The sequence below is a fragment of the Eleutherodactylus coqui genome, chromosome 3, assembly GCF_035609145.1.
Source record: "Eleutherodactylus coqui strain aEleCoq1 chromosome 3, aEleCoq1.hap1, whole genome shotgun sequence".
Taxonomy (NCBI): Eukaryota; Metazoa; Chordata; class Amphibia; order Anura; family Eleutherodactylidae; genus Eleutherodactylus; species Eleutherodactylus coqui.
The window spans coordinates 168,974,247-169,001,406 of NC_089839.1; the positions used below are offsets into that span (position 1 = coordinate 168,974,247).

A 27,160-nucleotide genomic window follows, 5' to 3' on the forward strand; every position below is an offset into this window, starting at 1 on the left:
CGAGCGGGATACCAGCTGAAACAACCCTGCAGGATAAAGAGTATGTTCACTTCTGTACTGCAATGCCTTATCTCTCACAATAGCAATCATAGACCATCGCAGGCCAGCGCGCCAGTGTCTGCTGTCCGGTCGCTATATCAGCCCATCGGCCCTCTGTAATTATATTGTGGAGGGCCAATAACGTCAGAGAGGGAGGGCGCTTCATCCCTATGAATCTCACATAACTCTCTGGTTACAGAAAGTCAGATCTTCTTGTATGTGCACATCAAAAAGTATTCCGTAGCTATAAAAGAAAATGACGCGCTTCAAAACTGTTCTGGCATGAGGTTGTTTATTATTCATCACAATCCGGTCTGGTAGCATTTTTGCTAAATTATGATTCAGAGTTCCAAATAAGTTCTGTTCTCCTCGCCCAAACATGTCCATCTCTCGGCTTTTTATATACTTTCTAGAAGTATTGCATTATTGCTATTAAAATCCTAATTGTTGAATAAGTTTAGTGTAGGATGTGTTCATTGTCTTATCTTGAGCAAAGATAAAACTAAAAGGGGAGCTGTGCCAAAATCATGAAAAGTAATACTTGTCCCCATATAGATATTTGTGATGTTTCATGAAAGTCATTGTTTCTCTACGTCTCGTGAGTGTCCTGGGACTCCTTCAATATGAATGGATTTTCCTGTGGATTTCATATCGGTCCTGTATTAGGTTTTCCTGAACAGGCTGCAATGTTTTTCTCTCTTAATACTAGGTTGTAATAATTTATGATCATTTGCTGGGACATGCAGAGCTGGTTAGTCCAGATTGCTGCCACTTTGACGTTGACTATCATGTGACAAATCACTGGCTGTAGAGGAGAAGTGAGCAAGAAGCTGAAACTGAAAGATGCAGGAAGACTGACACTGAGCAGACGATTCTTCCTCATTTCAAGACTATACAGCTATTCTATTCGCACTGTACAGGTAGGTTCTACAATAACACCCATAGTTGATAACACTGATGTGAGTTTAACTTGAGTCTTTACACAGTTTGTTTGATCTTTCAATTGCTTTACAGTGGCTTTTGTGCTGAGATATCAACAGCTTTTTAGTGGCTTTAGATAAGATAACTTGACTTTATCACAATCTAGTTAATCTGTATACCTATTTCTACATGACTGTTGCTTGTCTGATCAGGTAAACTAGTAGATCCTATAGACTGTAACATGATAACGTGAATAGTTACAGAGTATTTTTGCTGTTTGGTTGTTATTTAAAGGTCGTACATTATTTGCATGTGACCTCCTATGACTTCCTGAAATTAAAGAAACACTTGTCATTCCTATTTATATTGAACCAAGTGTTATTTTCAAATTGCATTAACCACATTTTTCTGTTTTCTCCTCTACACATTAAAAATCATAACTTTTTCATTCTTCCATCGACATAGGCGTCTGAGGGCTTGTTTTTGTGGCACAAGAAGTATTTTTCAAAGGTACTATTTAATGTACCACATAATGTTCTGAAAAAATTTTCAACATTTTTAAGTGGGGTGAAATAGAAAAAAAAACCAATTCCATCATTTTGAAGGGGGGCTTGATTTTACTGTGTACACAATGTGGCAGGAATGGCATTAACTTTACTATGTGAGTCAGTATGATTACATAGTAACATAGTACCCTGTTTCCCTGAAAATAGGACATACCCTGAAAATAAGACATAGCATGAATTTCCAGAATTTTTGAGGATGCAAAATGATTTTTCAGGTTTTTTGAGGATGCTTGAAATATAAGCCCTACTTCAAAATTAAGCCCTGATAACAGTTAATTAAAAAAAGTCAATTTAAATAGTGTCCAGGCAGCTATACATGTAAAAAAGTTAAACCTTTTTGAACAAAAATTAATATAAGACACTGTCTTATTTTCGGGGAAACACAGTATCTAAGGCCGAATGAAGGCAATGTCCACCTAGGTCAGCCTGTTTCAACCTCCTTGTTTATCCAGAGAAAGGCAAAAATTCCAAGAGGCAGAAGCCACTTAGCCCTTTCGGGGGAACAATTCCTTCCCGACTCCATAATGACAGTCAGAATAATCCCTGGATCAACCTCTGATAGTTCCTACCTGTCTGTAAGACCCGGATCAACAGCCTGCTGGTCACCTAAAGTTTATATTCTGTAATATCCTTCCGCTCTAGAAAGACATCTAGTTCCCTCTTAAACTCCTCTATGGATTTTGCCATCACCACGTCCTCAGGCAGAGAGTTCCATGGTCTCACTGCTCTTACAGTAAAGAACCCCCTTCTGTGTTGGTGATGAAACCTGTGGTGATATCAAATTTATACAGTTTTTTTCATGTACAATTAAACTTAAAGAATCTATTTTTTAAAATTACCTTTTATCTCTATCTTCTGACCACCACAATTTTTATATTCTTCTGTCGATATGGCTCTGTGGGAGCTTGTTTTTTGCAGGATGACCACTAGTTTGTATTGTTTACATTTTGGGGTACATGTGGCTTTTTGATCGTTTTTTTAACTTTTATCTTGGGGACAGGGTAACCAGAGAAGGGCAGTTCTGTTGTGCATTTTTTTTCCTGCTGGCATTCAACATGTTGATTAAAAAATGCATTACTTTACTACATTGGACTTTTATGAACATATTGATACCAAATATGTTTGTTTTTTGTTTTCTATTTTTTTTTATTTTAAAAATGGGAAAAATATTTTTCAAACTTTTAATATTTTTATAATAATAATCTATTTTTATAATAAGAATCTTTATTTTAGTTATTTTCACTTTTTTAGTCCCCAAAATGGACTTGAAATAGTGATCGCCTGATCGCTTGTACAGTACATTGCAATACTTCAGTATTGCAGCATATTGTACGTCAGGCATTCTATTAAGTTCTGCCTCAGGCACAGCTTAATACATGGTAGCTGGTTGGACTTCATATTGCATGATTTACAGCCTTCTCTGGATCCGAACTGGTAAATCACTATTGACCAAGAAGATCTTTAGCTACTGAATAAGCAAGATTTAAGATTGATATGTGTTTATTTGCTTAGAGAGCATAGAGCACAATCATAAATTACCCAGCATCCATTGCTCTATAACATGCTGTCTGTAGATAGGGCACCATTTTTATCCTGGCAGGCCTTAATTACATTTAATGGAGAAAAACCTAAAAACGTGTAGTTGTATGTATCCCTTTGAGTGCTTTCTATCAGTCAATTGTTTGGAATCTGCAAAGTCCGGTCTTAGATTGGAAGTTCCCCTGTGTATCAAATAGTGCCCAAATAATATACAGAACCCAAATAACCGTACTGTAAAGAACCCAAATAATACTGATAGACAGTTTCTTAGTTAACACCATCAAGTCAATAAACTGATGATGTAGCTGCATTATATGTGCTGCGTTTCCATAGGTAGGTATCAGGAGTGCAAGACTATTAGGACCATGGCTGTCCTCTCCAGTAGTAGCAAGGGATGTACCCGCCTAAAGTTTAACCTGGTAATTCAAACAGGAACTAATAACTCAGGATTTACCACATTAAAAGGGCCAATCTGCTATTTGTTTTCATTAATTTATGATTGTAGCCCTCCTCCAGTATATATATATATATATATATATATATATATATATATATATATATATATATATGTGAACTAATATGGAAACTACATGGAATGCTGGGAGAATTCAGATCTGAATTCTGCAGAATTGTGAATGCAGCTCCGGATTATTAGACTGACTGTAAATCAGGATCAATCCAAGATAAATCATGGAATGTATATATAATGTTACTCAGCTTTTTCTGTACACTAACTATAGTAAAAGGGGGACTTGTAATTCAATGTGTAGAAAGTTGCATGCTGGTGTACTAAGATGCCATATCTCATTCATTTTCATTAAAGGGCCATTCTGGTGATTTTTGTTAATCTCTGTTAGTTATTTCTTTCTATCTGAAACTCTCAACCTCTTTTTCCTCAGATGGTCATGTTACCTCAGTTCTGAGCAGCTCAGATTTACTTGGGGTTATGCTGTCTGAAAGTAGTCAATTCTTTAGTCTATTTGATGCTATTACATAAACCGTACCATAGGAACTGCCTACAGGGGAAAAGATACATGACTTTCACAGTTACTAATGATGATTGCACAGCTCCTGTCACACAGTTATAATAGAGGAGATCAGAGCTCATCCTCCCGACTGCATTCTTATGCTCTGTAGCTTATATAGGTGAATATAGAAGGTAATGATATTAAACTTCCTCCCCAGCAGGCAGAAATGGCACAGTCTCTAGCTAATGCTGTTTTGATGCATCAATGATGGATAGATCTTAAGGTGAAAGTAAAAAATCTCACTCTTAAGATGAGCATCAGACAGGGGACTGCACCACATGGAAGGCAATCAGGTGAAAGTGGCAGGGATGGAAATATGTGTTTTTGTGGCCCTTTAACTGAAGCTAAACATCTTATCTCTCTCAAATATTTTGTATTATGTTGCCTAACGTGATGTGTTCTTTATTGTACAGAAATTACAATGAACACAGAGAAATTGTCACGTCCTGACCACACCCAGGAGGAGCAAGGTAGCTCAAACTATCTTATTCTGAAATATTATATCTTGGTTTTTACCTACCATAATGTGGGAGCAATTTATCTATTTATTACACTGTCAAAAAGCATTCATATAACACTTCACAGCTTTTACCAGATGCTCCGCGCCCTCCATAATATAAAAGGGTACTCATGCAAGTTTAATATTTTCCTATGTGGTAAGCTACATACTTGTTCAGTAATTATGTCACATTTTACTGTATCTTTGCAAAGTATTACCTCTCCAGTCAATGGAAGCAATCTGAATTATAATGTCAATGATCCTGCCCTTGTGTCTAGACAATATACATATTCTTACCTTAGTGGAGTATGCAAATAGTTTTTCTTTAAGGGTATGCTCAGAGATTGTGGAAATCCTGGGGATTATCCACAGCAGAATATCCACAGCATTTTACAATGCAAAGATTGTAGATGGGATTTTAAGAAATCTCATCCAAACGCTCCGAAAAAATTTGCAATTTGTGTAAATTGATGTGCATTGCGGATTTCAAATCCACAGCATGTAATTTTATGCTGCAGACTTTCACTTTAAATCTCACCCCTTCAAATTCACAGCAGACTTGACCCATCTGAACATACCCTAAGAAATAAGTTTCTAATTTATTTATTTTCTTGTGATTGTAATGTGCCATTGACTCGTAGGCTTCCTCCCAAAAGGCCTCTTTTATAAGAAGCAAGACTTCTCTTGATTATCTGTGAATCACAATCTCTGGTGTGGTCAGCTTCTTCATATCGATTTTGAATCTAGTTTATCTTGTACTGATCCTGAGTTAAGGCCTGTATTAAGTTACATTTATGTCACAGATATGCTGGTTACCAGTGGAAACAGTCAACCACTTGTCAATGAACATAGTAGCTTCACTCCTATAATGGAGCCCAGTTCATTTTTTCTACTTTTAGATTACTATACAGGATCTAGTGTAAACTGAAAACTTCTGCTAATTATAAAGTCTGTGCCAATATGGACACTACATTAAAGGCTGGGAGAATTCAGCTCTGAACTATGCAGAAGTGTGAATGCAGCTCTGGATTATTAGATGGGCTGTAAATCAGGATCAATTCAAGATAAATCATGGAATGTACAGTATATATAATGTTACTCAACTTTTTCTGTAGACTAACTATGGTAAAGAGGTGGACTTGTACTTTAATGTTTAGAAAGTTGCATGCTGGTGTACTAAGATGCCATATCTCATTCATTTTCATTAAAGGGCCATTCTAGTGTTTCTTGTTAATCATTCATTATGCAGCTATTCCCCCAGTATATATGTCAGATAGTGTTACCTTGGTTAGCAAATTCTTTCTGTCTTAAACTCCTGGCCTCTTTTTCCTCAGATGGTTATGTGATCTTAGATCTGCTTGGGGTTCTGGATTTATTTTCTAGTCAGTTTCTCAGTCTGTGTAATGCTGTTACATTGATCTACCACAAAAACTGCACAGAGAGGCACCCCGACACTCCTGTCACAATTACTGATGATGATCACACAGCTCCTGTCACACAGTTATAATAGAGCAGATCATAGCTCATCGTCCTGACTTTATACTTATGGCCTGTAGCTCATTTAGATGAATATAAAAGGTAGTGATAATTAAGTTGTCTCCCAGCCGACAAAAATGGTACAACCTTAACTAATGCTGGGCTGATGCATCATGAGATTGATTGAAAGTGAAATTAAAAAATGTCACCATCAAGATGATGCCTGATAGGCATCAGACAGGGGGCTGCAATAAACAGTGGGAATATCCAGAGTGTGACAGGGAATCAGATAAGGGGAGCAGGGATGGAAAAATCTATTTTCACCAGAGTGGCCCTTTAAGTTCTCCAGCTGTTGTAAAACTACAAATTCCACCATCTCGAGAACCGCAAACTGTCAGTGCATGATTGGAGTTATCCTTCATTAGCTATGGGGAAGCTGCAGGTTCCAGATCAGTAAGCAATCTGCATACTACTTCTGCACTTTTCTTCAGTGCTCTGTGTCCTATACTGTATCGCTATGAGTAACTTTTAGACAAGTATAGGTTAATACATAACACTTGTGCTAATTTCACATCTATCTGTGCTCCATAATGTAAATATGGCACCTATTTGACACAAAACTGCCAGCAAAAAGACTTTTGTGTAACCATGCCCCAATATATTTATTCACTAGATTGTATTTACAGCCATTGCTTTTACTGCAACCAACAAAATAAGATCGTAGCAATAATCTCTGTATGTAATGATGGATTTTAAGTGAAATTTGCCTTGATTTAGATCTTTTCCAGAAATCATTCGCCAGAGATTTTGAGAATTTAAAGACAAATCCAGCAATTAGCCCATCTTTCTGTGAGCTCCATGTAACCATCTGCAAGATGTCATCATTATCCTTATATACTGAGAAGGAAGCTCAGACTGTGAGTTCAGAGTTCATAATACCATGCATATATGTGGTCTCTAGAGTCAGCCGAAATATTTGGTTGGTATTAGAATGCTGAAGCATTGCTATAATGGATCCTGAGCTTTGGCCACCAAATGACCATATTAGGGTAAATAATGGTGGAACACTTCCTGGTTGATAAGATACAGTAGAATGTCTTAATATTCATATATGGGAATAGTGCCAGAGGTATAACTTGAAACAATGGAGTCCCAAAGTTAATTCTGTGAAAAAACATCCCCCAACCAACCCCCTACCATACCAAGTATCATATATAATACTCATGTCTCAACCCCTTAGGCACAAGAGCCTAAGCGTGAGTGCTACCTCAACCCTCCCCATAGCTACGCCCAGTATAGTGCCTCTTTCATATATAAAATAATGCATACTGAGATTTAGCTATTTTCTATCAGGGAAAGGATGGAGCTTGGAGGCTGAACTTTGGTGAACTTACTAGAGAATTTCTAAATACATCGCTATGATCATAATCACTTCTCATTGGGTAGAAGAGTGCCAAAAGAGTTCATCAGCAGAATGCTGGTTGCTGTTTTCGGTAGTCTGTATGTGGCCTATGGCAAAGCAAAAGAATCAGCTTGCTGATGAGGAACCACAGATTTTTTAACATTTTTGTACAAAAAGGCACCAACTTCAATAATATATGCAGTATATATTGCAAAGATGCTGCTTATGTGATTCCCTAATAGAAGAGCGTAGGTTCACCAAAGGTGTATCCAGCTTTAAGCTGAATTCACACAGCTGTATGCATATTGCAGCCAAGAAACTTGGGGACAACTTGTATTAAAAAGCTCATGTGTTGTCTGATCTCCATAGACCCTAACCAATTGCACATCCTATTATCATCCATGATGAGAATAGGGCATTGGGTGGATCATTGGACCGTGTGAAGAATGGTTGGTCTCAATAGCCTTATAGGCTATGATGGGCTACATGCTGTTGAAATGCATGGACAGTACATGGCCTGAAAATATAGCTGGGTGAATAAGCAAAGAAATAACAAATAAGTTTGCCACCACTAAGAAAAGAATGGGTTTGTATTCCAGATAGTCAAACTAAGTGATCCTCCTGACAAGCAGTTGGCTCTCCTGAAGTCTATAGATGATAAAGGCCCGCAAGCCATTGCAATATTTTACCTATTACTACATATGACTGATGAGAAAGCCTATGGACAGCTGCCCAGCTGCAAGGACAATGGTATTTATTTTGTGGGTACATTATATTACTTTGCATCAATTATTTTCAGTCATGGAGGTGCACCGAGGTACAGCATGTGAATATATATGCTATATACCATATATGGTATACACAGACAAATCCAGATTAAGGTATACAGAGGAAAACATTATTTAGGTTCTCCAGCTTCATTTTGGAAAGAGAGAAACAGTTTAGTGCACAGAAATAAGTTAGTCACGCAATACCACCATACTATACCCCAAAATAGTAGAAAAAATGTCCAGTGGTCAGCATACAATATATATCAGTGCACATGGCTGAGGAAATCCTCACTTGCTATTCCAGCACATAAACTCTTGGCACTCGCTTACTTCTTTTAGCTGTGCTTTGTTTATTTAGCATATAGCATAAAGATAAAGGACACTTTTTGGCCCCTATTAAGCCTTTTTCAACCTCAGATTTGAAAACATATCCTTTTTCTGTATGCTATATAAACGCAGCCAAAAGAAAAGAGCACGAGAGTTTGTGTTCTGGTACCCCTTAAATATTGGCATATGTTGCTATGCACCATACAGTGTCCAAATAACAGTGGTGCAATGATATCAGATATAAGGGTCCTTTTAGAAGAGCCGATTCTCATTTGAATGAGCGAGTGACATCATTGCTAGCTCATTAGCTCTTCTGCAGCTTGTTTAGACAGGCAGATACATAGTTGGGTTGTTCAAACAAAAATCGTTCAGTCTTTCACATTCGCTGTATAAGTGAATGAGAGGGACTGAACGATTGCTGTTTAAACCGAATGAGCCAAGAATGGTTTTTACGCCTTCAGAAATTGAATGACAAATGAAAAGCGAACGATTCTTGTTCATCGTTCAGTCGTTGGCTCACAACTAGGCCGAACGATTATTGTTCACTTTCACTTGTTTGAATGATTATTTGAACAATATAATTGTTCTGTCTAAAAGCACCTCAAATCAGTAATCAGCTTACCTATAGCAACAGCTGAGACATACAACACATCTTGCTATGCTGTGTTAGTTGGTGTACAAATAAGTGATGGAATAATCCTCCACAAAGACACCCATTGGAATTGAAGCTTCCCTATGAGTCAATATCTAACCTTTTACCAGGCTATGGATGATCGCCAAACCAGAGTACCCATATACATACAGATGTTTCCCCTCGGCAGTGCACAGTAGGGTTCAGGGTGGCTAAGGGAGAAATCACCAATGTAAGTAGATAGGAGAGTAATGTTTGTCCCTGTGGAGGGTACAAGAAGAGAGAGCACCACAAGGGTGTAGGGAGTTTTATAGGCCATGTAATGCTCAATGGGAACATGCTAAGGAAAAAACATGATAAGGGATGTAGGCCAAACCAGAGTAGCCATGTACAGATAGCTTATTCATACTTTGGTTGACTAGAGCAGTCATTCTCCCTGCTTCTCTAGCCACCTACAGGGCATTATTGCAATCGTTGTCAGAAAGCAGTCAGCAAAGGGTCCTGCCTTGGATGGAGGTGGGTGAGGATGCTCAAAATGATGAAACTCTTCCTCCATGTTGTTTGTTTGTTCCTCGTGTAGTGGTGGAGGCCTTTAATAAATCATCGCTTTACATCATTGTACCCCTCTGTATCATTACTTTGTTGTGCGATGTACTATCATGGCTTCTCCTCCAATTCTAGATGAGAAGATGGTACTTATATCGAAAATGAGGGACAAATCAGTCAGTTTATTGCAAAGTAAAGTTTCAGAAATGTTGAAAACAGTCAAACCTTTATTTTCTCAAGGTAAGTTAGACTAAGGATTCTTTCACTTTTGCGCTGTGATTTCCATTTTCGTGTTCTGTTAAGGAAGCAGGACAGAAGCAAATGGTACTTAGCGGAACCCATTGACTATAAAGGGGTCAGCTTGATTTCCACCTGGCTCTCTGTCATTTTCCTGTACAAAATAGCGCAGCATGCTACCCTACTTTGTCTGGGATTTTTCACAGAAGGGACAAAAGGTTTCAATAATGACTTATGAAAAACCCTATGAACCCTCCATGTAGCTGGCAAATAAAGTTCATAAGCAAGCGGATTTACTACACACATGATGACAAAGGGACACACATAACGCGGTGCCAGTTTCAAAGACGGAACCTTGAATTTGAGATTTCTAGAAGACAAATATACCTTCCGTCCCACCCTGTAAGGTTCGGATACTGACAGACTCTTCCCATTACGCAACTGCATACGAGCCCCGTTGCTTCCAGGTTCTTCTGTACTTCTTTCCATACCCCCTGCAGTGCATCTGTGGCGACATCAGCTGCAGGACAGGCAGACGGACTAGCAATAGCTGTAAGGAAGCGAGGATGCTGACCACATACGCAAAGGAATGGAGATACCCCAGTGAAAGAACAAGTACAGTTGTTTAGCGCAAACGCTGCCACGGGCAGGAATTCTGCCCACTGAAGAGCCTTTTCGCTAGCAAACAACCATAAATATTGCACTAAATCCTGGTTCTTCCGCTCAGTCTGACCATTAGTTTGCAGGTGGAATGCTGACAAGAAGGAAAGCGACGCTCCCAGATTTCCACAGAAAGCTCTCCAAAATTGCGCAACAAACTGAACACCGCGATCAGATACAATGTTCTCGGGAACCCCATGTAGACAAATGATTTCTTTTACAAAAATCTTGGGAAACTCTATCACAGAAGGTAGCTTCTTTAACGCCACGAAATGTGCCATTTTTGAGAAACGGTTTACTCTACAACCACTAGGATAGTGGTGAACTTCTGAGACTTAGGTAGATCGGTGATAAAATCTACCAATAAATGCGACCACGAAACGACAAGGCACCGGTAACAATCTCAGAGGCCCCTCCGGACGACGCTGACGACTTTTACTGCGTGCACAGACAGAGCATACCTTAGCAAAGTCGCGTATCTCCCGAGACATGCCTGGCCACGAGTAGTGTCTAGTACAAAGATCCAGAGTCCCCTGAACCCCCGAGTGGCCTGTGAGAACAGATGAGTGAGACTCTTCAATGACTCTGAAATGCAAGGTCTCTGGCACAAACCATCTGCCCTCCGTCACCCCTGAGGGAGCGTCCTGCTGACAATTTTGTAGATGAGGAACGAGATCAGATTCTACAACTGCCACCACCACCCCAGGTGCCAAGATATTCTCAAGAGCCACTGTCTCACTTTCCGTCGAACCGAAACTCCGTGAGAGGGCGCCCACCTTCACGTTCTTCTCCCTTGGAATATATGTAACGATGAGGTTAAACCTTGCGAAAAACAACGCCCACCTGGCTTGATGAGCTGTGAGTCTCTTAGCATTGGCGAGATATACCAAGTTTTTATGATCAGTATACATGGTAATGGGATGCCTAGCCCCCTCAAGATGGTGACGCCACTCTTCCAGAGACCACTTAATCACCAATAACTCACGATTACCCATGTTGTCATTACTTCCGCGAGAAGAACGCACATGGGCTATACCCAGATCTCCCGCTGACTTCCTGAGACAATACAGCCCCGCCCCCACCTCACACGCATCAACCTCAATAAAGAACGGTCGCCGCGTGTCAGGCTGTACAAGCACTGGGGCAGCAGTAAATGCCCTTTTGAGATGACTGAAAGCCTCTAGGGCCTCTGGCGACCATCTTACTAAGTCGCCAGAGGCCCTAGAGGCTTTCAGTCATCTCAAAAAGGCATTTACTGCTGCCCCGGTGCTTGCACAGCCTAACGCAAGTCGACCATTCTTGGTAAGATCGGTCAGGGGTTGAGCAATAACAGAATAATTCTTAATGAATTTACGGTAAAAATTTGCGAAACCTAAAAACCGCTGGAGAGCTTTCAGGTTATCTGGTCTGACCCATTGGGAGATTGCTGCTACTTTATCAGACTCCATTTGAATCTCCGTGGGAGAAATCACTTAACAAAGGAAAGACACTCATTTAGTACCAAAAATGCATTTCTCCAACTTAACAAAAAGTTCATACTCATGCAAACGGGTCATGACCAGCCTCAGATGCCGCACATGTGAATCTCAGTCTGGGGAGTACACCAGAATGTTGTCGAGCTATATGACCAAAAATACCCCCAGGAAGTCATGGAAGACCGCGTTCATAAATCCCTGGAACACAGCGGGGGCATTATAAAGTCCGAAGGGCATGACTAGACATTCAAAATGTCCTAACAGGGTGTTGAACACGGTCTTCCACTTATCACCCTCTCAGATGCGAATAAAATTGTAAACCCCCCTTAAGTCCAATTTGGAAAACCAGTGGGCCCTTACCACCTGATTCAATAAATCAGGAATCAGGTGCAAGGAGCACTGGTTCTTCACTGTAATTTTATTCAAAGCTCGATAGTCCACACAAGGCCTCAGTGTCCCATCCTTCTTCTTTACAAAGAAGAGACCTGCCCCGGCAGGGGACCTGCATGGCCTGATATGACATTTTGCCAGAGACTCTGAGATGTAGGACTTAAGGGCTTCGTGCTCACTCCCAGACAAATTGAAAATGGCTCCCTTAGGGATGGGACTTTCGGGGATCAAATCAATACCACAGTCCCACTCCCTATGGGGAGGGAAAGTCTCAGACAGTTTCTTGGAAAATACGTCATGAAAATCAGACAAATAATCCGGGATAAATATGGTATCTGCTGAACACATGGATATAGTAGCTAAGTGACTATGACAGGACAACCCCCAATGTGTCAATTCCCGAGTGGACCAGTCTAATTGGAGATGGTGCAGTGCCAACCAGGGCATGCCAAGCACTACATAGACGGACATCCTTTCCATCACCAAGAACGACAGATTCTCAGAATGAAGAACACCCACAGTGAACTGTAAAGTGGGAGTCCTCCATTGTACTACACCTGCAGACAGAGGGGTAGAATCAATACTAGTGAAGCATATGGGAACCTTTAACGGTGAGAATTCAGTCATTAGAGGTCTGACAAAACTTAAATTACTCAAATTGGCGTCCGCACCTGAATCAATAAAAGCTTGACCGGACCGAGTGAAATTCCGGAAGCCAATCTGACAAGGCACCAACAACTTAGGGAGTACCTGTGATCCTAGGCAATCCTCCCAAAAATTGCCTAGGATCTGAAGTTTTCCACCGGTTCAGACTGATGTTGCAGATGCTTCTGAGGACAGGTCACTACATGATGTCCGTCTTTCCCACAATAGAGGCAGAGGCGATGAGTCATCCGGAACCGTCGACGTTCCTCAGGACTTAGCTGGTCCACTTCCATAGGCTCAGCACCAGAAGTTGGCATGGGAGAAGTGGGAGTGGGTCTGCTGGATTCCCTAGCTTTACGGGCCTGACGTTCCTCTTTTCTAGATTTCAGCCTCCTGCCTGTCAGCTTTGACTGCCAATTCTTTGACAGCGTCAGAAAGACCCAACAAAAACACGTCTTTAAGGGTGCTATAATTCCAAGAGGTTTCACCTGCATACTGTCTAAATTTAGAGCAATAGTCCTCTACCCACTGCTGCCCCTGACGTAGAGACATGAGATGAGATACCACCAAACCCGCACGGTCCGGCTCATCAAAAATACCTCCAAGTTCCCGAAAAAACAAAACAACTGACTGCAGGAAAGCCGAACTCTCGCGTAAGGAGTAGGACCATGTCTGGGGGGGACTCCAAAGTAAGGACATAATCAATCCAACTTTCTGGGGTTCTGAGCGGGATGACCGGGCCGCATCTGAAAAAACAATCTACATGCCTGCTGAAAAACAAAAAACCTGCTCCTCTCCCCTGAAAACACCTCAGGAAGAGGACACTTGGGCTCAGGACTAGAAGAGGCGGCAGAAACATGCACTAACTCCCGCTGCTCCTGGGCCACCATACGACCAGACAGGTCTTGGATTATGACCACCAAATCCTGCAACTGACTTGCAAGGGTACTCATGGCCTCCATTGGAGAGCAAAAAACCCACTGAGCCAGTTATTAAGTTACGGTATACTACCCTTGATACACCAGCCCGAGTTGCCCTGGATCTCAATCACAACCCCTATCCCTGCCTGCTTGCCTCCACTCCTGGCTAACTCCAGGCGGGCAACTGGGCGGCGGTCCCTACTCTCACTAGGGACCGAGAAGGGACGCTGGCGTAACTGATGGAAGGGTAGAATACTGACAGAAAAGGCAGATGAAAAGCGACCAACACGAACAAACTAATCAGAACTGAGGCAGATGGAAAAACCTGGCAGATGGTAGCAGCTATAGCAGACAAGCTGATAGACAGGTGACCTACAGAGGCAAACTAACTAGCACACTGAGGGAAACCAATAACTGGCAGTGACTGCAAGTCCCTGCCAGACCTTTAAACAAAAGCCTCCGCCTAGGGGCGGAGAGAGGGAGACAGCCAACTCCCAACAGATCATAAGGAAAGGGAGCTCGTGCACGGCAGCTGCACTCACAGGTGCGCGCACGCACGGCGGCGCGCGCCACCAGCGCCCCCGGCAGCTGGACAACAAGCTGGGGGGACGCACCCCGACCGCGGGACCCCGCACACCGCCGTCCCGGGAGGACCAGCAACTGCCGTATGGTAACAACCAGGGCTGTATCTTAAGCTTCTTGGGCAAATGCAAAATCAGTAGGAGGGCCATCCACCTACCATAAGACATCAATAGGACTGGTGACTTCTTATGTGTCAGAGAGGCCTTAAGCCTCCTTAAGCACCAGAGCCTCTGTGCAACTGCTGCCCCTGCACCTGCTATAACTGCACCACTGCAGAGCTAAAGCTTATTCTTTCTTACTGCTGTCTCATAATTCTGTAGATTACTAAACTCAAAGTTGTTGGAATCCCCTACTTGTTCAGTAGCCATACTCAGCTGTTCTAAAAATGCAGTCTTTAAACCAACTACTGTACAGTATTCTAATATAGTAAAAAGTGAATGCATTGTGATGAGCAATCTGCTCCATTTTTTTTTAAACTCGTTTTATTGAACAGTATATATTTGGTACATTGCATGAATAAACAACTTTAATTACATCGTAGGCTCTTATGGTTATATGTTTATACTTGAACACGTTACATTGACACATGCAGGTATTAAATAGAGTATGGTTGTATATTTGCTCATGGTGTCAGTGGAGGTCCATAGTTTTCCTCGTGTTTTACCGGTTCGTCCCAGGAACGTTTGCTCTTAGTAGGCTTTGGAATCGGTCTTGCGTAAATATTGTACTTGTCGATCCACACCATTTTTCCCATACTTTATCGATTTTTTCAGGGCATTTTCTATTTTTGTACACTATTTTTTCATATGGTAGGATGGCATTTACTATGTTTTGCCATTTTGAGAGGGTCGGGGGGCGTCTATCCATCCATCGCAGTGCTACTGCTTTGCGGGCATATAATAATGTCTTAGTGAGAAATATCTTGTCGTGGTATTGCCACTGTTCTTCGTCTAGGATGCCCAATAGGCATACTGCTGGGTCCTGTGGTATCGGTATACCCATCAGGTGGTTTAGGAACTCTGTAATTTCTCCCCAGTATGCATAAATATTGGGGCAGCTCCATATTAGATGGTTAAAGTTTGCATTGGGGGCTCTACACCTTTGACATTAGTTTGTGGGTATTCTATTCATTTTATGAAGTCTGATCGGTGTCAAATAACACTGGTGTAATATATATAGTTGGGTTAGTCTATAGTTTGCGGCTGGTGATACCGCCGTGTATGTGGACATTGCAGTTTCCCAGTCCTCAATGGTGAGGGTGGGAATAAGCTCTCTCCATCTTTCTACCACTGTCATTGGCGTTTCAGGGATCTTGGATTGTAGTAGGTGGGTGTACAATGCCGATATCAAACCTTTGGGTCCCTGGGTGCGTAGTATGCCTATTAATGGGTACTGCGAGAAGGGTTGTCTGGGTTCTGGGAATTGTGCTGTTAAGGCGTTTCTAAGTTGTACGTATCTAAAGAAGCCCGTTCTTGGGATTTGGTATAGCTGCTGTAGTTGCTCAAAGGAGATCAGTACTTGATTAATATATAGGTGTTCTAAAGTAGTGATTCCTAGGTTTATCCAAAACTGTTTGTCTGGTAAATTCACCAGGTGTGGTATTGTCCCATAATGGAGTCTCCAGAGGGGTGTCATCCCGTTTGGTCAGTAACTTTCATGCCTACCATACATTAGCCGCAAGTCTATGAATGGGTAGCATCTGTTTAGTCAACAGTCCTGGTTTTTCCAGGAGGATCCAGAGTGATGCCTCTGAAAGGAAAAACATCAGGTGGTGCTCGGAGTTTGGGAGAGAAGAGCCTGACAACCAGTGGCGAATATATCTGACCTGTCCCGCTAAGTAGTAAAGTCTGAAGTCTGGTAATTCTTTAGGTCGCTGCAGTGTATCAATTCGAAGTTTGGCCCTAGTGTTCCCCCAGATGAATGATACTATTAGGAAATTCATTTTTTTTAAAGAATTTCTGTAGTATTGTTGTTTCTGCATGTTCTAGGCAGTATAAGTATTTAGGAAGTATTATCAATTTTATGAGATTTATTCTGCCTGCTACAGACAGTGGCAGGGAGCTCCAGGACTTTAGTTTTAGTTGTAGAGTTGTCAGTAGGGGGGTGACATTTAGGTCAAGGCTCAGAGTGTGGTCTCTGGTGATATGGATCCCGAGGTATTTAAATTGGGGGGTGACTAGTAGTTTGCAGAATACCACCCCCCGTCTGCCAGCTCTCTGGTCTTAGAGGCATATATGCGGATTTCTGCCAGTTTATGCGTAAGCCTGAGAAGTTTCCAAATTTGTCTATCAGAGAGATGGCTAGTGGTAGGGTGTACTTGGGGTCCGACATATATAGTATTATGTCGTCTGCGTATAGCCCTATCCTGTCTTCTCTAGGTCCCACTTGGACGCCTTTGTATGAGGTGTGCTGTCAAATCCTTAAGGCTAGGGGTTCTATGGCGATTGCGAACAGGAGAGGGGAGAGCGGGCAGCCTTGTCGAGTCCCTCTGTGGAGAAGGAAGGGGGTGGAGGCCAGGCCATTCACCACTACCCTAGCCGTCGGTGATTTGTATAGGATAGAGATCCATCTAATGAAGGAGTCTCCGAATCCAAACTTCCGTAAGATCCTCATCAAGTATGGCCATTCAACCGAGTCGAATGCCTTAGCTGCATCTAATGAGGCCAGGGCCCAGTCCGACCTCCACCTCCACCCCACCTGCGTGATTACCTGCGTCCTTCTAATGTTGTCCGACGTGGACATTCCTGGGATAAAGCCTGTTTGGTCAGGGTGTATAACATCTTTTATGGCTAGGTTCAGGCGTGAGGCCAGTATTTTAGTGAGGATTTTATAGTCTGTGTTCAATAATGAAATAGGCCTATATGAGCCACAGTCTTCTGGGTTTTTATCTGGTTTTAGGATGAGGACTATGTTGGCCTCTAACATTGATTCTGGGAGCTGTTTTTTATCGAATATGTGTTCGTATAGGGAGAGTAAGTGTGGGATTATTTCTTTTTTGTATTTTAGATAGACGTCTATTGGTAGACCGTTCGGCCCCGGGGTTTTGTTTTTTGCCATGCCGCTTATTGCTTCTTCAATTTCCTCGTGTGTTATGGGGGAATCTAATAGGGACTTGTGGGCATCTTGTAGTTCTGGGAATATTATGTCCGTTAAGTAGATTTCCAAGTCCTCAGGTGAATAATCAGTCCGTGTTTGGTATAGATCGTCATAGAATTGTTGGAATCTATTTAGAATGTCTTTTGGATCTGTAAGTGTTTCTCCCTGGGCTGATTTGACTCTTAGCATGGCCGGAGGCGCAGTTTCTTGCCGGGCCATCCAGGCTAGTAGTTTGCTAGATTGGTTTCCCAATTCAAAAAAGGATTGTCGAGTATAAAAAAGGTTCCTCTGGGCTTTTTCTCTTAGGTATAACAAGTAATTCCTGCCTGTCTGGAGCCATCTATCTCTTTTAATGTCTGTTGGGTCTGCGATAAAGTCTCTCTCTTGTAGTTGGCATTGTTCCGCTAATAGTTCTCCTTCTCGTGAAGAGGCTTTTTTGATAAAGGAGATTGAGGATCTGAAACATCCTCTGAGGTAAGACTTAAATGCCTCCCATACTAGCTTTTTGTCTGAGTGTGGTTCATGTGCCTCATAGTAGATTTGGATCTGGTCTGGTATGCGATCATTAGGGCCGAACAACGACAGCCAAAATGGATGTATTTTAAGTCTTTTATCTATGGTCAAGCTTGGGTTTTTAAGAGCCATGCGGATTGGTGAGTGATCCGAGATTCCACGAGGAAGGAACTCTATGGAGTTGATTTTAGAAAATAATGAAGGGGACCCGAATATGTAGTCTATTCGACTAAGCGCGTGGTTGTGGGCTGCATGGCAGGTAAATTCCTGTAGTTGTGGGTGAAATATGCGCCATAAATCCAGCCACCCCGTCACTGATATAATAGAGGCCAATCGGGTTGTACTCGTGTCCCCCTCCCTCCGAGCACCACCTCCAAATCTGTCCATAAGGGGGTCCATTACCATATTCATATCCCCCATACAGATAATCGTTGCATCTAGTGAGAATGATGCAAATTGAATGCTGTCCGCTAAGATAGCTATTGTTGCTGGTGGTGGATTGTAGCAACATAGAAGGACATATGGGTCATTATTGATTTTGGTTCGTACAAATATATATCTACCTTCTGGGTCTCTTTTAATTTGTTCTGCTTCCCATCTTAGTGATCTTCCTATTAATAGAGACACCCCTCTGGAGTATGTTGTGTGACACGAGTGAACGGACAACTGAACCCATGGCTTTGACAGAACTTTTGTAGTTTCGGGTGTGAGGTGGGCCTCCTGCAGACATAGTACATGTGGCCGCCAGGAGCGTATTAAAGAGTTTATTGCTGCTCGCTTTCTGGCTGATCCCATGCCCCTGACATTCCACGACACGAAGTTTACCACCGCCATAGGCAAGGACAGGTAGATCGAGTCCGGATAAATTTCTTAGTGTCTTTCTGCCTGTTAGGAGTTCCCTCGTGACACCTGGTTACATTTTTATCATACGTCATGCAACTGTATTTCAGTACATTTCCAAGAACAACATAGAGCACTTGATGTATACAATTCGTTAACATTGCGGTAATATATTACCAACTTAAAAACGTAAACAATTTGTTTTTCAAACAAAATTTAAATGCTTTCTCAACTGAGATAAAGTTCGTGGCAAACTAGTATTAGGGGGAACCTACATAGTATAACTTTAACATTAGCTATACTTGAGGTACTGTTATATTAATAAAACCATAGTAGAAGCCGGCGTTAGCCTGGTGAGTTTTAACTAGGTGGGCCCCCTTGGGAGGGGAGGGGGGAAATAGTTTCTCCTCTCTGGGTATTCCAAATTCGTTTCTACTCTGTATGCGTTCTTGTTTGCGCATTCCTTGGGATAAAGGGGAAAGAAGAGAGGGGGGGGGTAAAGGGTATGGTAGGGAGGGGGGGGGGGGAAGGAGAAAGGGTACAGGCTATTAGTGCTTGAGGGGAGGACGCCTCGCTGCTGCCATCAGAGGGGTGTGGGATGAGTATTTGTCCTGTGTAGTAGGAGTCTCGATTCTGCGTCTCAAGTTCAAATATTAACAAGGTATTTCTGAGACGCTGTTACTGTTGTATATTAAGAGGCTTTTAAGTATACATTTGCATATTTATACGAGAGTTCCGGCACCTGGGGGAAGAAAGAAAATAGTTATGTATACATTAAGGTCCTTCTGGTGGACGCCTGGTAGCCAGCCAGTCTTCTGCTTCAGATGGTGAAGTAAAGAAGCGGGTGCGTTCTCCGTCTACCACTCGTAGTCGTGCCGGGTATGCCATGGAGTACGATATTTGCAGGTCTCGTCGTTGCCTTTTGATTCCGAAGAATGACGCTTGTTGTTTCTGGAGGTCTGCTGAGAAGTCCGGAAAAATGGATATTGTAGCATTGTCGTATCTTAGGGGGCCTCCTTTTCTGGCAGCCTGTAGGATTATGTCGCTGGAGTTGAGTAGTTTCGCTAGCAGGGGTCTAGGTCAGTGGTGGCGAACCTATGGCACGCGTGCCAGAGGCGGCACGCAGAGCCCTCCCTGCTGGCACGCGTCACCATCGGCCGCTCATCACTTACTGAATACCGGCAGAAAGGACCAATGGCCCTGGCAGGTGAGATATGTCCTCGGCGTACTCCCTCACCTTTCCCTGACGGTCTTCCCTCTTTGCCTTGTCAGTGTCCATGGCGCGCTCCCTTCTTCACTGCAGTAGCAGCCCAGCATCTTCCCTGCCTGCTCCGCGGCACGGACTGGTCCCCCGCTGTTAGTCCTGGCGGGCCGGCGCGCTCCCTTCTTCACTGCAGCGGCGGGCCGGCATATTCCATGCCTGCTGCGCCACTGTCAGTGTGCACCAGCGGGACTCGTCCCCCGCTGTCAGTGTCCTCTTGGGCCGGCGCGCGGGGGAAACAACAGCGGCGGCATGCAGGCTAACAGCGGGAAGGACAGTGGCCGCGGGGGCACATGGCCATACACAGCCGGCATTGAGTGGGACAGCGCAGAGTACAGTGACAGCGGCCACAGGGGTAAGGTGGGCCTGGGAGCGCACTATCATGAGTGTGATGCGCTGGGAGCACAGTGTCAGCAGCGGGGGTGGCTGGGAGCGCTGTGTCATGAGTGTGGGGGCACTGGCGTAACCCTGGAGGCCAGGCAAAAAGCTTTGCACACGCTGCTGCGAGAACCTGCTTGCAAGTAGCCAATCAGAAGCTAGGGGTGTAACAAAAGCATTCCTGCATGGAAACCCTGTCATACCCCTAGCTTCGGGTGGTGACAAGATACGCCAGTACCGAAGGCGTCCGGCAGCACAAATGATGTCACAGTGTGTACCTGGGATCAGCGCTAGCAGCAGCGGCGAGTAGAGGAGGATGGTACGTATATGGGTCTCGGTGGGGAAGGGGCGCTATTACTACTGCAGGCCGCCGTGGGGTGTCCCTATTACCGCCGGGGCCACCGTGGGGTGTCCCTATCACCGCCAGGGCCGCCGTGGGGTGTCCCTGGGGTCTCCCTATTACTGCTGGGGGGTGTCCCTATTACCGCCGGGGCCGCCTTGGGGTGTCCCTATCACCGCCGGGGCCGCCGTGGGGTGTCCTTGGGGTCTCCCTATTACCGCTGGGGGGTGTCCCTATTACTGCCGGGGCCACTGTGGGGTATCCCTATTACCACCGGGGCCGCCATGGGGTGTCCCTGGGGTCGCTGTGGGGTGTCCCTATTACCACTCGGGGGTGTCCCTATTACCGCTGGGGGGTGTCCCTATTACCGCTGGGGCCGCCTTGGGGTGTCCCTATCACCGCCGGGGCCGCCGTGGGGTGTCCTTGGGGTCTCCCTATTACCGCTGGGGGGTGTCCCTATTACTGCCGGGGCCACTGTGGGGTGTCCCTATTACCGCCGGGGCCGTCCCTATTATCGCCGGGGTCGCCGTGGGGTGTTCCTATTACCGCTGGGGTATGTTTACACATGGCAGGAATTACCGTGGAAAATTCCGCAGTATTTCCGCATCTAAAAAGCAGTCACAATCTGCACCCGGTCTATTTTGAAGCGGCCGTGTGCTTTTTATAACGACGGGGGTAAAATCATACGTCGTGATAAGCTCCGCCCCCTGACATGTTGGCACTTTGCGATAAATAAGTGGGTTTTGGGTTGCAGTTTGGGCACTCCGTCTCTAAAAGGTTCGCCATCACTGGTCTAGGTGGTGCTCCAGGTATGGGTGGCTTCATGGGCACCCGGGAAGCTCGCTCAATCACGAAGACTTGTGAGAGTCCTGCGTTAGGGAGAAGCTTGCGGAGCCATTTCTCCATACATTCTTCGGGTCTCTGCCCTTCAGCTCGTTCTGGCAGTCCCACTATGCGTAAATTATTTAGTCTTGAACGATTTTCAAGATCGTCCGCCTTTTGTCTCCAATATTCAGCTTTTTGTGAGTTCACGTATCGCGGCCGACATTGGAGAGACAGTGTCATCTAGTGTTGAGATTCTGTCTTCTGTGCTTGTGACTCGTTCTCTTAGATTTTGGAGGTCTTGCCTTAGTAGGCTTACGTCCATCTTTACTTCGTCAATTTTGCCAGTGAGAGTAGTTGTAGATCCCTGTATTGCGGTTAGGAGCTGCTCAGATAGCTGTTGTAGGGTTTGGACTGCACCCTCAGGTGGTTTTGGGCTGGTGTCTTTTGCCGCTGATGTTCCTGCTGTGATGGGTGTAGTGGGCTCGGGGCCAGGGTCTTTACGAGTATCTCCCCTGGCAAACGCTTTTAGTCTGTCGGCTGCAGGGTTCTGTCTGGTAGGGCCCATGGTGAGATCTTTTGGGTGTTTTCCTTTTGAGAGATGGTTTAACAGGATATTGGAGTCCCAGCAGGGGGCCTATAAATGTCTTTGCTTTGTTTTGCAGGCTCTTTGGGGAATATACTTTATGCGTTATTTATTAGGTGTTCCGCTGCTTAGGGGCTGCTGTGGCTGCTCTTTGCTGGTTATTAGGACACTGGTAATGCCCTTTGGTCAAGCATGTAGTGTTCACAGTTTTATGCACACTGCTCTGTTCTTCCCTTTTTCTGGGCAGCTGCTGGCTGTATCGTGTTCCCTGTTTGCTAGGGACCAGTAGCTGCTCACTCCTAGAGGTGGCCTTTATACAGTGGTGCCGGTAATTGTTTCCCTTTCAGGGCTGGATATATCGTTTGTGCACTGTTTCCCCTGCTGCTTGATCTCTGCAGCTTCCCCCTTGGCCCCCCCCCCCCCGCAGTTGTGGCGGGAAAGTGTGCAGCTCCCGGTCTCAGTGCTGTGTATGGGCTCTGATTCAGCCGCTCTCCCCCTGCTTCTCCGTCTCCCCGGCACTGTCTCTGGCGCTGTATCTGCCGCTCCGGGAGCCTCCTCTGTGCGCTCCCCATGGCCGGCGCTGTTCTAAAGATGGCGGCAGTAGCGGTCGCGGCGTCGCGGGTCCACTGCCGGTATTACCTCAGCCATGGGTGCTGTTCACTTTCTGCTAGTGGCTCGGCCTCCTCTCCCCTCACTGCAGGTGACTTTTGTTGGGTCCGGGGGCCCTCAGGATGAGTTCAGGATCTGGTATTGTCGGCTTAGGTGGGAGCCTCTCTTACATGCGGCCGGTCTGCTCGGCTGCTTGGCCACGCCCCCAATCTGCTCCATTTTTAATTACATCATTGTGCAGAGTTGAGGTATGCCAGCATGAGGACCGATAATCTAAAAGAAGGCTTTGGAGCTGTAATAGACTATATCATAAGGAAAATCAGCAGTGAACACTCCCTATTATGCAGCTCTAAGCATCAGAACCAGTTAATAGAAAACCACTGTGGATTGGCTAAAGCAATGCTCCGCCCTGGAGGAACTCTAAATAAGCATTCATATTGTCAATAATGGTATTCAGGACATCCACAGGGCAGGATAATGAGATGTAAAGGATGGAGAGGTAATACTTTTTCTTTAGGCTTACATCAGGATGTTTATTGAATAGTATTGTACTGTATTGTATATATCCTTATGAGTCATATAATTCTGTTTTCTCTGGTGAATGTGTCATTAAAAGTGGATCAGTCAAAATAATCAGAACAATGCAAATATAATCTAATAACCATCATCTTACATTTTAGGATCTGGTAGATCAGCCACCTCTGTAGCAACTGTCAAGCCATTTAAAACCATTAAGAAAGAGGAAAAAGATACAACACTTGATACAAATGGTAAGACTTTATCCAGACTGGTTGGTTTGCAGCTATTTACTGCTTAACAGCAGTTTGGTGGTTGGCACAGAAGCACCACATGTACTACTTAAAGGGGTTGTCCCGCGGCAGCAAGTGGGTCTATACACTTCTGTATGGCCATATTAATGCACTTTGTAATGTACATTGTGCATTAATTATGAGCCATACAGAAGTTATAAAAAGTTTTTTACTTACCTGCTCCGTTGCTGGCGTCCTCGTTCCCATGGAGCCGACTAATTTTCGCCCTCCGATGGCCAAATTAGCCGCGCTTGCGCAGTCCGGGTCTTCTGCTGTTCTCTATGGGGCTCCGTGTAGCTCCGTGTAGCTCCGCCCCGTCACGTGCCGATTCCAGCCAATCAGGAGGCTGGAATCGGCAATGGACCGCACAGAAGAGCTGCGGTCCACGGAGGTAGAGGATCCCGGCGGCCATCTTCACCGGTAAGTATAGAAGTCACCGGAGCGCCGGGATTCAGGTAAGCGCTGTGCTGTTCTTTTTTTCAGTCCCTGCATCGGGGTTGTCTCGCGCCGAGCCGGGGGGGGGGGTTGAAAAAAAAAAAAACGTTTCGGCGCGGGACAACCCCTTTAATGATTAATGAATACCATGCTTTAGGAGACTGTCAGCTACTTCGAGCGTTATAAGCTGAGCTGATGTCAGTTTTATATTCACATTCCCTGCTCTCAAACTCACCACTGCAATGCGTTCCGTAAACTATCTAGACACATTATGAAATCCTCTTATTCTATGCGCGTGCCTACGTAGTCCAGTTCAGTGGCGGGCTTGACAGCTGATCCCTAGGAAACGCTAAAGAAGGTAAGTACAAAAAGTACTCTGAAAACCCCTTTAAAGAGATTTTGTGGTTTCTAGAAAATATGTTTATGTTAGTCAGCAGGATTTTGTAATGAGATTGCTTGAAATATTTAGTCCCAGAGCTGAAATCTCAAGGGCACTGCTGGACTACAATATTTGCTCCTTTAAGAAAACGGAAACCCAATGGAAAGGAAGCAAACGGAAAGTTTTCCATTTGCTTTCCGACTTTTGCAAACCCATTGAAATGGGAAAAAAACCAGAAATGTTTAACTCTATTTTAATTCAATTTCTCTGCTCCAAAAATGGAACACAGAGGTGCAAATCCCTAGTGCAGCTTTAACGGAGTTGTGTATGAGCTCTAAGATATTTCTCCATGGATATAACTCTATGAACATACAGTATAGAATTCACTGTACAAATTATGTATATAGACAGTGATACACTAAAACTTACTTGAGATGACCACCCAATATTGTATTGTCTACTAGTGGGTGGCCTTGAGGAAAAGAAAATGGTCATCATGCATAATATATAGTGGAATTGAAAATCTGTCATAGGATGTCTGGTCTGGATAATGGGTGGTCTTCCCAGTAAGGTGGTCTCCTGGAGAGGTTTCACAGTATATGGACATGAATATGTGAGCAGCCAAAGCAGAAACACCCAATAACTTCGGGTAAAAGGGGTTTCCATCCAAAGTTGTTTAGAAAAATCATCTGGACAACCCCCAATTCAGGACGTTCTGGTTATCAACAATACAAACAAAGTGGATATTCAGTCATGTCTGATGTGTGCACTCTATACTGACAGGGAAGAACAGTCTGGAGAGGAAAAATAGCACTGAGGATGGAAACATTTCTTCTTCTGAGACAGGTAATTTTGGGAACTTCATGTCTCTCAATTTAAAATGAATCAGCGCAGCTAGCTCTATGCAGAAATCTTCAGGTCGGGCTGAAAACCATTTTCGTCAATGACAAAAAAATGGTAAGATAGTATCATTTCGGTGATTCACTTCACAAACCGGATGCAACAAAGAGAGGTTTTTAATATAAATGACTAGACGAGGGTGATTGTTATTACCAGTTGGCATGGCAACCTTAACACCTTCAGGATGCAGCAATTTTCTTCGTCTTTTTCAGCACTGCATTCTGAGAGCTACAACTTTTCTAATCTTTTCGTCAAAATATCTGGATGACGGCTTGTTTTCTTATTGGACTATTTTTTTCCTAATGGCACCAATTTGAAGTACATATAATGTATTCACAAACATTATTACATTTTTGGGGGCGGAAGAATGAAAAAGACAGCACTTTTGGATTTTGTTTTCTAGGTTTCTCTTTTATGGCGTTCACGCTGCAGTATAGATGACCTGTCAACTTTATTCTGCATGTTGTCACAATTTCTGCAAAACCAAATTTATTTAGTTTTACATTTTAGTATTTTAGCGCAATACAAACTTTTTAAAATACATTTTCTTGTGTCGCCATATTCTCATAGCCATAACTTTCTGAGGGATTGTTCTTTGCCAGATGAGCTGTAGTGTTATTAGCACCATTTTGGAGTACATACAACTTTTTAAACCCCATTTATTCATTTTTTTTAAATTTATGAAATGAACACAGCAATTCTGCTATTGCTTTTATTTATTTTCTATGACTTTCAGCTTTTTGTGACTTCATTTTTCTGGTCGTTACGGTCATGGATGTGGAGTTAGCGATTATATGTAGTTTTTCAGGCTTCCTGCAGACAGTCTTTATTCTGTTTTTTGTGAAAAACTTTCTTTTTTTTTCTTTTTTGGTGGTGTCACACATTTGATCACACAGGTTTTTTGTTTGGTGTCTTTCTTCCTACAGAGAAGGCTATAGAAAAACTTTTGAAAAAATATGCAGTGATTTAGAATAACACTGTAAACCGAAAGACAAAGAAAAACTGAGAAAACACAAAATGCAATCTTTATAGAGCTTATCATATTTCACTACTGATGTACAACTAACATCTGGATGCAGCTTTTTTTGCCACAAAATAGTCACAAAAATGCTTGCAGCAAATACGCAACAGATGCAGTGTTCTTGCAAAAAAAAAGTGTGTGTGTTTGACATCACTTTCTTTTTTGCATTTTTTTCTTATTTTCTTAAAAAAAAAATTCTTGGGCTTCCTTTTAAGTCCCAATAGAGGACTGGACTATACTTATATAATACTTCTGTACTCCAGTGTATTGTACCTGTCAGAATAACACTAACCAGAATCCTTTTAGTCCCTATCTCTGAGATGACCTAATGGAAGCCATAGCAGCTCATCAGCAACCTACATCATGGGAGTGCATGGATGACAGAGGAAACCCCTCTCTGTCGAAATGCTTAGATGTAATACCTACCTCTTGTCCCAGCCGTATTGATTACCTTAACATTTGTGAACCCTTCTAAAGAAAAAAATGATTACAAAAAGGTTAAAGGGATTGTCTGAGAT

At 43.4% G+C, this 27,160-nt stretch overlaps 1 protein-coding gene across 5 annotated transcripts in view; it reads left to right on the plus strand.

Annotated features, from left to right (window-relative positions):
* The first annotated feature begins 814 nt into the window (after nucleotides 1–814).
* TMEM40 (transmembrane protein 40) overlaps nucleotides 815–27,160 on the plus strand; it is a 48,860-nt gene continuing 22,514 nt past the window's right edge. For 2 of the 5 annotated variants that reach the window (XM_066596518.1, XM_066596520.1), the window contains exons 1-7: nucleotides 815–959; nucleotides 4,507–4,563; nucleotides 6,846–6,985; nucleotides 8,070–8,220; nucleotides 9,880–9,984; nucleotides 23,779–23,868; nucleotides 25,505–25,567. In XM_066596518.1, coding sequence (XP_066452615.1) covers nucleotides 4,515–4,563; nucleotides 6,846–6,985; nucleotides 8,070–8,220; nucleotides 9,880–9,984; nucleotides 23,779–23,868; nucleotides 25,505–25,567 — 598 coding nt within the window. In that variant the 5' untranslated portion in view covers nucleotides 815–959; nucleotides 4,507–4,514. The remainder of the gene's footprint in view (nucleotides 960–4,506; nucleotides 4,564–6,845; nucleotides 6,986–8,069; nucleotides 8,221–9,879; nucleotides 9,985–23,778; nucleotides 23,869–25,504; nucleotides 25,568–27,160) is intronic. The other 3 variants (XM_066596521.1, XM_066596523.1, XM_066596522.1) reach the window with 3 other exon arrangements.